The 10,487-nt window shown below is 43.7% G+C and overlaps 1 protein-coding gene across 4 annotated transcripts; it reads right to left on the bottom strand.

The window, feature by feature from the left end:
* Nucleotides 1-327: 327 nt before the first annotated feature.
* Nucleotides 328-8,271, bottom strand: slc25a17 (solute carrier family 25 member 17). Of its 4 annotated transcripts, none has more exons than XR_010817021.1 (10): nt 8,050-8,271; nt 6,262-6,322; nt 5,010-5,076; nt 4,434-4,579; nt 4,206-4,322; nt 3,748-3,893; nt 3,561-3,656; nt 3,392-3,462; nt 3,074-3,274; nt 328-2,032 (listed from the first exon to the last, which is right to left on the bottom strand). XR_010817021.1 is itself a non-coding variant. In XM_066707208.1 (9 exons), exons 1-9 carry the CDS (start codon nt 8,116-8,118, stop codon nt 3,133-3,135), a joined length of 915 nt encoding a protein of 304 aa, XP_066563305.1. In that variant the 5' UTR covers nt 8,119-8,271; the 3' UTR covers nt 328-3,132. The 4 variants fall into 4 exon arrangements, 2 of the variants coding, with proteins under 2 accessions (XP_066563305.1, XP_066563306.1); XR_010817022.1 differs by having other exon boundaries at nt 328-708; XM_066707208.1 differs by having other exon boundaries at nt 328-3,274.
* Nucleotides 8,272-10,487: the final 2,216 nt, after the last annotated feature.

Here is a 10,487-nt window from a genome sequence, read left to right as displayed (position 1 = left end):
GTGTAAGGCTGTGCGCCAATGGGAATCCAGGTCGTTCACTTTCTAAAATAACTTTTCGCAGAAAGTGTGCTGCAACAAACCGGATATACACCGAAATCTATGGTTTCCAATATTTTACAGCGTTTCATATTCATACTTCCAAGTTAAGTAGTAACTAGGAAGTAGTTAATGTAACTACTTTGCAGGGAAAAAAAACATTAGTCAAATAATCATAATAATAATAGAGGTGGATACAAAAATATACCATATTGTTATTATTATTATAATTACAATAATAATAATAATTTGTCTGAAGCCCATATATTTATACACAAACAAAAAGACATGAACAATAAAACTACTTTTTTAATACAGTGCAACACAGTACAATAGAATAGTGGGAACAGGGCTCCACCACGTGGTGAGAAGCTATAATTGCATGTCTTTGAAAAGAACATTCTGGCAAGCAGGCATTGGGCCTGACTCCCAAAGAGGACACCAGTGCACACAGTGTAAAACCTGCAAATCGTACAGTGCAAGGTGGTAACACACCAAATACAAAGCACACAGCAGTTTCAACACTGCAATAGAAAGTAAAGTACCACAACAAACAGAATCCTCTCAGTCCCTTTCTCAGACACCCCCAAAAATTAAAATAACCGGAGTGTTTTTCAGTGCAACAGAAAGTGTCTCTGCTGTTTTCCTCAGCACACTTGATGTATGATGAATCTGGAGAGAAAATACAAAGCACAAAAGGGATTCTGAATCAGCGCGCAGTGTACAGTATAGTACAGTACAGTAAAGACAGTCCAGGGCCGAGGGCTCTACACATGCTCACTAGCTACATGCACTGGGAGGCAGCTGCACATGCTCATGGAAAACACAGTTCGCTCATTCCAGTGTCCACCACATAGGAGTTCAGGCAACTGGCAAGGCAGGCAGAATACCATACCCAAGATGGGGCAGCTTAGCCCTACATCAGCTGTGTATTTACCTCCATTCACTGTGTACTGCACATTAACTCCAAATCAGATGGCAGTAGCGTAGTACAGTACAGCAAAACAATCAGAGTCCAGGAAACTAAAGTACCCACAATGCACTGGGATGGAGAACCCTACCACTGAATTGTGGACTTGGCTATAAGGCCTCATGAGAAATGTAGTTTGTGCTTCCCACTGTGCTTACAGTCATTGAGCAGCGAAACTATACATACTGACACAGGCATAGATCTGGCACAGGTCTTGGGGTTGGTGTACAGAGAGGGTAAACCGGCACCTTCTATGGAGAAGAGAAGGATCTGATCCAAAGGATCTGAAAAACCGGCGGCCGGTCAGCCTCCTGTGGACCGACTACAAGATACTGGCCAAAGCACTTACAGTCCGGCTACAGCGGCCACTCCCTCAAGTCGTGGGTCCCGACCATGTCTGTGGTGCCCCGGGGGGGAGATTGGCGGCTGACAATGCCATGCTGCTCAGCGATGTCGTGACCTACTCGAACAAGAGAAGGCTTCCCCTGATCCTGATCAGCTTGGACCAGGAGAAGGCCTTCGACAGAGTGGGCCACGTATACAGCTCGTGATGGAGAGGATGGACCTTGCTCTTGGCTTGAGGAGATGGGTCAAGATCATTTACAGCAGCATAAGCAGCAGGGTCCTCATGAACCACCACCTGATGCAACCATTTCTGGTCAGGTTGGGGGTTTGACAGGGTTGTCCCATCAGCCCTGATACATGTCCTCTGTTTGGAGCCGTTCATGCAGGCGATCTGCCGGGACGCCCGGGTTTCTGTCTCCTGGGCGCCGGCTGAGAGCAACTGAAAGCCCTGGCCTACATTTACGATGTGGCTGTGGTCTGCACGGACGCGCCGTCTGTGGCCAGGGTGGAAGAACTGCTGGACAGCTTGTGCAGAGTGACGGGGGCTGCTGTCAATAACACCAAAAGCGAGGTCTACCTCTCTCAGGCATGGCCTGTCGGCTGGGCCCCGCCAACCGTGTTCCCTGTGAAGACGGCCATCAAGGTTCTGGGGATCACGATCGACGGGACCAACACGGGCACCTAGAGTTGGGAGGAAGCTTTAACTTTAACAAGGACCTTGACGATGACTGGTAAGGTGCTGGTTGTTAAGGCCATCCTCTTCCCTATTCTTCTCTATGTAGGCATAATATTTCCCCCAGACAGGCATAACAGTTTTTTTTTTTATTGATTGATGGTTTTGTTCCGTTTCTTTGTCTAATACATTGAAAATTCATATTCCTTTTAAATGCATCAGATTGTTTTGGTTTTGTTCTTTTAATGGTTTTGTTCAGTTTTTGATTTATCTGATGCATTTTCCGTTAACTATTCAATGTATTAGATTACATTTTGATTTGTTTTTGGCAGTTTGCTAAATTTAAGCACAAATTTAATTTTTGTATTCTTTAATACATTTATTTTGAATTAACTTTATATGTTGTTTCACTTTTATATTTTAATGTTTAAGATTTGATTTTAGAATTGTTTTTTTTTTTTAATGTTATCAAAAGAATTACAATTTTGAATTCTAAATTTTGGTTTTTAACTGAAACGTAAAATACTTAACCCAATAAAGAATATTTACTGACACAGGCGTAGTCTCTTACAATACAAATGGGAAAAATAAAATCACAAAAGGTAGCCAGTTCTAATATTTCAGTCTTTCAGAATCAGCTGGCAGTGCAGAAATGTCAGTCTGGGTCCCAGGGAGCTACAGTCATAAGTTATAATGCACAGGGAATGTTTTTTAATATATAAAAACATTAAAAAAATAAACTAATAAAATATATAAAAATACATACAGCTCTGGAAAAAATTAAGAGACCATTGCAATTTGTTCTTAAATCAGCGTCTCTACATGTATGGCAGCCATTCCATTCCATTCATATTTTTATTTGGAATTTGGTAGAAATGTTATCAGTAATTTATAGAATAAAACAAAAATGTTTGTTTTACCCAAACACATACCTATAAATAATAAAACCAGAGAAACTGATAATTTTGCAGTGGTCTCAATTTTTTCCAGAGCTGTATTTGATTCAACTTAAAACAAAAGTTGTCCCACCCCACACAAAACCTGCTCACTTCCCACTTCCTCCAGTTCTCAGCCACTTGGTGGTGCCTGAGGTTGTGGTCCTGGCCAATCAGGTGTCCCGGTTGGTCCCAATAATCTGGAAGGTGTAGTGTGCGATGTTCTCGTACAGCAGGAACATGAGGGCAGCGGTCAGCACTGTCTGCAGCAGCTTCGCCTCCAGTCCTCTGAACAGACATAGCATGCCTTGCGTCCTAGTGGGGTATGGGCACAGAGTACTGTTAATTTGGGTTTCTGTAGCATTCTGTCTGTTTGTGTTTGCAGGAGAGTGATTGAGTGATTGTGAGTGTGTGAGGGTGTCAGATTCTCACCTGACTCGTTGACTCAACAGGCTCCAGCTTCTATTCCAGTTCTGGGCCTGTCTGTCACTGCTTTGGCAGCACTGCGGTCACAATAGCATGTCAATAAAGCTCTGTGCAATTGAATTGAATTGGAGAGAGAGAAGGAGATATAAAGAGAGGGAGAAAGACAGACACTCACCCTGAGGAGGGACTGCGCTGTCTGGAGGGGGTAGGTGAGGACAGTGGCCACGGTCTTGGACACGGCTCCCATGACAAACACCTGGAGAGAAGAAAGCTGGACACACACGCGGAGACACAAAGTGAGTCAGTGAGTGTGTCTGTCAGTCAGTGTGTCAGTGTATCAGTCAGTCAGTCAGTCAATATACCTCAGTAGTGTCTCCCCCTAAGTGTCTCTTCAAGCCCTGATACACACTGAACTGCACAGCGGGGTTCAGCACCAGGAGGAGAGAGGGTACAGTGCCATTCCACAGACCTCCCAGACCTTCCCCTCGCACCGTCTGCACCAGCCCGTCTGGGGGGGAGAGATGAATGTGCATGAGTTCAACTATGCATCAGTGTCTGTCTCTCAGTGTGTCTCAATGTCTCTATGCATCTCTCTGTGCCTCTTTGTCTCAGTTTTTCCCTCTTTCTCTCTCTCTCTGTCTCTCAGTATCCCTCTATGTCTCTCAGTGTGTCTCTTTATCTCTCTATGTTCCTCAGAGTGTTCTGTGCGCCTCTCAGTGCGTCTCTATGCCTCTGTGTATCACTCTGTGTCTCCCAGTGTGTACCAGTGTGTCTCAGACTCCCAGTCTGTCAATCTTACAGCCACACCATTTGCCCTCACCCACAATGCCGCTGTAGCACGTCGGGCGGATGTTGGCATTTTGGAGGTTCGCCCCCTGCAGTTTGATCCTGGTGTTAACTACCCAGAGTGGAGTGGTCACCAGCACGTTCACCACACCTGTGAGGGTCAAAGGGCAGAAGTCACCTGGGTTAAGACTAGATTATAGTATAATATCGGGCCCAGACTAGAGCCAATGCTGGACTGTAGTATAGTACAAGTGCTATGTACCTGCGATGATGCCCACCATGAGGTCAGTAGTGGGGGTGGGCTGGAGGCCCCAGACTGCCCTTAGGCTATGGAAGCAGTAGAAGTAGATGAAGCTGGAGCAGAACACAGAGCAGATCACAGCCAGCCAACCTCTGTAGGGAGCCAGTCTGACACACGAGCAGAGAGAGAGAACTTCACTCATCCATGTCATTCATCCATGCATTAAGCAATGTATTCATTCATTCGTCTATTGAATTATTCAGTCATTTATGCATTTCGTACAAACTTATTTAGATTCTTCATTTTTTTCATTCATTCGTTATGGTTTTCCTATTTCTGTATGTATCTATTTCACCTGAACTGAAGCATATTGACAGGGGTGTCTATCTGACAATCACACACACAGACAGACACACTTACACATACAGTCACATTCACACACACACACACCCTGACAGATACTCTGATGTATTGCAAGTCTACACTGTATTGAGCTCTAAACTGGGAAGTTTGGGCATTTTCATTTTGTATTTTTATCAGATGTTGGGAAAAATAAGAAAAACAAAAGAAAAGATCGAAACCACAGATTGTGCTCACAGACCCTCCTCCCTGATGATGTCAGAGAGGACAGCAGGAGTGGAGCGACAACTCCTCTTGTCATCCACTGTAAAGGGGAGGGAGAGAGTGGGTGACAGTCAGTGACTCAGCAGCAGTACAGTCCAGTCAGTGACTCTGCACCAGTCCAGTCAAGTCAGTGAATATGTTTACATGCAGCTTAATATTCCGTTAATAATCTGAATAAAGTCAGAATAAAGTCCCTCATATAAACACCTAATTCGGAATAGAATAACCCGAACAGAGCCATTCTGAATGAAATTTCATTTTGTGTAAATGACCTGGTATATGCCTTTGATAAACCCCTCAATAGGAGAATATTAGCCATATAAATGATTGTTCGGATTACATTATGAATCTGAATGAGTAAAAGATTAGTGCGCATACTCCTCTTGGTCTGCTCTGATGCAATACTCAGCACAGCTTCCTAAGGTGTACAAAACATTTGCCACACGCATGATTAAAGTTACATCATCTGGGGCCATCACACTTTCCATCAGGGTGCATAGTTTTGTGAGAGATAGACGTGTCAATCTAAAGTCTTGCTTCCATCCAACTCTTTGCCACCAGTCCTTACTTTCACTTTCACCCATTCATGACATGTGACTCTTGTGGATAGAGATGTATTTATTTATCTGCTGTACATGATCATGACATTTGAAGTAAATACCTCTGCTTCATGTCATCGACGTCTGAATAGTAGGGTGAGAGTTTGCAATTTCTGCTTCTGTCTTAATCGCAAGGACATGACTAAAGCCAGCAAGATGCACAAAATGTGAAGTAACATGTCTCTTACTGTATGCGAGAAAAGGCAAACTGCGCAGCAAAATGACACTGCGCAAGTCACAAAGTGGCCTATTCGGGTTATATGACTGACATGTAAACAGGTACCCACAATAACTTCATGAATGTGAGATCATGTAAACAGTTGGTTCGGAATATCCATTCTGAATTAATTAATTCCGAAATACCAAATATTCTGCATGTAAACATAGTCAGTGACTCTGCAGCAGTCCAGTCCAGTTCAGACAGTGACTCTGCAGCAGTCCAGTCCTGCCCAGTCAGTGGCTCTGCAGCAGTTCAGTCATGTCCAGTCAGTGACACTGCACCAGTCCAGTCAGTGGCTCTGCAGCAGTCCAGTCCAGTCCAGTCAGTGACTCTGCAGCAGTTCAGTCCTGTCCAGTCAGTGACTCTGCAGCAGTCCAGTCCAGTCTCTATGAAAGGTCAGTTGCACCTTGTAACATCAGACGGGCAGTATCCAGAGGAAAGAATACAGTCATGGACATCACACTGCCCTAGAGAGAGAGAGAGAGAGAGGAGATCCTTAAATGGATGTCTGGTATCAACAGAGCAATGGGTTTCATTACACAAAGATACATGAATTTTCTCTCACACACAGATTAGGTGCATTTACACTGCCATTTCTGATCCACATCAATTGCATCAGTAGCATTTGATCCTGCTCAAAAATGCCAGAAACACTCAGCAGTCAGATCAAATGCACCTCTCAGGAAGATGGTACAGACCCATAAAATGCATTGGTAGTATTTGATCTTGGCAGTGTGGACACTCAACCGGCTCCAGTTCACTCATGCTCATGCACTGCAGAGGCAGACGACCACCCTTCGCATCATGGAGCAGATACGAGAACACTTCCCTACTTCCATATTATAAATAACATAGTTAAAATTTATACTAAATGGCTTATTTTATGTTAGCAAAAATAAATATATAATTGTATTTTTATTTAAAATGCCTAGGTTGTGAAAAGTAAAAAGGTTATTTTATTTTAACAAAAAATATAATTGTATTTATTTTAACTGCTTCAGTTGTGAAAAAATATGCAAGTGCATTGGTTTTACTTGTTGGAATAATTAATAATTAGATAAAACAACAGTTTTTGAAATAGCCGTGTTCTAAAGGACTAATTTAATACATACATATAATTTAGTTTGGACTTGCGTGCTAGTGCACATGCGAAGAACCCTGGTGCTGCTGAAAAGTGATCCTGATCAAATGTACCGATGCATTTGATCCGGATCAGAAATGGCAGTGTAAGAGCGACTAATAGTTCCCTCCCTCCCCAAATCACCAGTGACTGTCCACTGGAATCCTGCAGGTTGGTGTCCACACACTGCCCCTTGGGCTGTGGAAGATGGACACATACTGGGCTACTATGGTATTTGATTTTAGGAATTTAGGGATTTTATTTGTAAATTGCAGGAAGTAGGTCTCCCTGATGTTTCACACACAGCCGTCTGTTTCTATGGCCAGGCTGTGCTCACTGAGTCTGGGTCTCCTGTGTTTTGTGTTTTAGACCCTGAGCAGACTTTTTAGGACAAAATATCACTGTAGTTTATTATTGGATTCAATTTCATGTTTCCAGTGTAATTTGTAACTGGTTTCCAGATTGCTATTAATATTTTTAATTTTGTTTGCTGGGAGTTTTTTGTTGGTGGTGTTCTGAAGCTCACTGATGTTAATTTGGCTCAACTGGCTGGCCCCATGACCACGCTACTCTCCCGCAGGCTGTGTGCAGTGCTGTGTGGTGGTGGGCCTGCAGGCTGTGTGCAGCTACACAGTGCTGTGTGGTGGTGTGTCTCCATATAAGCCTGCTGCAGATGGACCCAGTAGCTCGCTTTTGTATGGAGTGGAGTAAGGGGTACTGGTGCTTTCTCTCAATTACATTCAATACTTTATTGGCATTACCACGTCAATATTGTTGCCAAAGCAGTTTACATATTAAGTCCCACTGAAATACAAAGGAAATAAGATAAGTGTGTGTGTGTGTGTGTGTGTCTAGTAAGGAAAATCTTAAATTGAGAAGTAATCACAGCAGGCATAGACAGTAAAGAGATGAGTAACATAATCACTCCCTGTCCCTCAGGCTGAGACAACACCATATACTTGGAATACTCTCACTCTCACACACACTCACTGACAGTCTGTCTCTCTCTCTCTCTCTCTCTCTCTCTCTCTCTCTCTCTCACACACACACACAACACAACTTACAGTTACTCACCACGGCTCCGGCTACAGCATGAACTACATTTTCGTACGACAGTTTCTCACCTCCAAAATCGCTTCTCATTATTATTTCTTGCTGCGAGATTTTTATAAAATATTGGTTTAATTTCCCTCAGCGCAAAGTAAATTGTCACAGTTAAATTAAAATAAAAGCTTAACGAACTTATACAATGGTGTACCAGCTGTAAACACACAGCTTCCTATTTCTTCAAATGTGGTCCCGCCCACACTACCCGGCTTGTGTAAGAAGATTGGTCAGCCTCGGGGCGTGCGTCGATCTCATTGGCTGCAAAGTTTGTACATTAACCAGGAGCTACACCCACATATTCCTTATATGGTGTCTACTGTTAGACGTGTATTAAGTTTTACATATTATTATTAATGATCTTACAGTGGAAATAGCTCGTAAGACTAATTATTACACTTTTATTATGCAAATACGACCCAATATGAACATTATTTACAGTTTATCCAATAATAATAAGAATATTATTAATAACAATGGTTAATGGCATTTATAAAACGCTTTTCAAAGACCCAAACATCATTTTACAATTTTTTACATTTAAACAAATAATAATAATAAAAAAACAGAAATCAAGACAAAACCACAACAGGAGTAAAACACATGAAAGAAGAGAGGAGTGTGAACTGAAAATCATATAGCAGTGTGCGAATTTGGGGGAGTTAAAGGGGAACTCCACCGAAAATCCCTTTCTGCAAAGGGGAATCCCCGCGCGTGCGCAGTTCGCACTCCATTATAGTCCACACGGCAGTCCTTCAGTTCTGGGTAATGAAATTAACTTTTTATGACTACAAACTGATGGTTCTTTCTGGAAAAATAGAGTGATGGGGCCATCGAACGTTCATACAATTTAATTTTTCCAATGATTTTCTTGACTTTTCTGATTTTCCTTGCTTGCCAGCAAAGCAGCTCCAGAGTTAGCACTAGCGTGACATCATGGACTATTTATCGATCTTTGATTTCTGGTACATAGAATGAGCTGGACATGAAAAACTCACTCCACAGAATATGTGTCTACATATAGAATATCCTGAGAATATTCTGATTTATGTATATGCACAGAACGGAAGACAGTGCTGAAATGTTATGCCGATGCACGGTAAGTTCTGAGAGTGTTACAGGAGAGGAATGAACTGCTTGATGGTAGGGATATGAGAGTGAATAATAAAAGCAGTTGCATGTTAAGCATACTTGAGGTTATTGCATCCTTTATTTACAAATATTACATTGGAGATGAGGATGGAGTTTTCACTTCCACAGCCTCTTCCCTTCCTTGCTGTACCCGGCGAGCCTCCTGTGCCTTGGACTCACTGGCTGGAATCGTTCGAGACGTATCTCGCAGCTCTCGGCCTGCAGGATGTGAGTGACGCCTGCAGAAAGGCTATGTTTCTACACTGCTTGGGTATGGAAGGACAACGCATTTTCAAAACCTTTGGTCCTGCTACAAGGTATACTGACGCCATTGCGCTTTTGAACTCACAGTTTGCTACACCTCAGAGCATCATTCAGCCCCTCTCCACCTGCACTTGCGGCGCAGCAGGTGACTTGCTCTCTGACGGCTCAGACATCAATCACACGCTTCAGCTGTGGGCATCATGTCACACGCACTGGGGGAATTGTGGCTCCTCCTCACACGCTACTCGGGTGTCCTGCTAACTGTCCTGCCCATGGACAAAGATGCAAGCGCTGCTGAAAAAATAACCACTTCGCCAAACTCTGCCACTCCACCTCTACTGATGCTACACAGTCTTTTTCCAACTCACAGATGCCTACAACAATACACACAGTCAGCTCCACATCATCAGCTTTTAAAACCTGAACAGTTGAACTGGACAATGTGTGTATACCACTGTTGGTGGACACTGGGGTGGCGGTGTCCCTGCTGAACCTGTCCAATGGCAGTTCTAAAATTGACATTGTGGGCTCCCTCCGGCTCTCAGTGCACTACTGCTCCAAGCTCCTGCCGGATTTCACATTCCACATTTCCCGCCACGGTGCCAACCTCTTGGGTCTCGACTTGTTTACTGGTCTGGGTTTTGCTCTCCTTGACACAAGTGGGTCAGCTATCCATGCTGTGGGCTCACCATAGCAACAGCAATGGCCTGCTTTGTTCAATGGCCTTGGTTGCCTATCAGCGTTTAACCACCAGCCCCTTCTCAACCCCTCAGTGCACCCCGTCATCCAGCCACTGTGCCGCATTCCACTGGCACTCCGCGATGGCGTCGCCACAGAGCTGTGGAACCTGTTGGAGGCCAGAGTCATTGAACCGATCAATGTTGTCCTCTCCCAGCTCCATAGTGGCACAGAGAGGCCCATCGCCTTTGTCTCCCGTGCTCTAAGCGCTGCAGAACAAAAAGGCCTTAAACAGCGCTGTTGTGACCTGGTTTGGTGGCCATCAAAGCCCTGGT

This window comes from Amia ocellicauda, chromosome 6, assembly GCF_036373705.1.
Source record: "Amia ocellicauda isolate fAmiCal2 chromosome 6, fAmiCal2.hap1, whole genome shotgun sequence".
Lineage (NCBI taxonomy): Eukaryota > Metazoa > Chordata > Actinopteri > Amiiformes > Amiidae > Amia > Amia ocellicauda.
The sequence above is the reverse complement of the archived record's forward strand: the minus strand, read 5'-3'. Positions and strand labels throughout refer to the sequence as shown.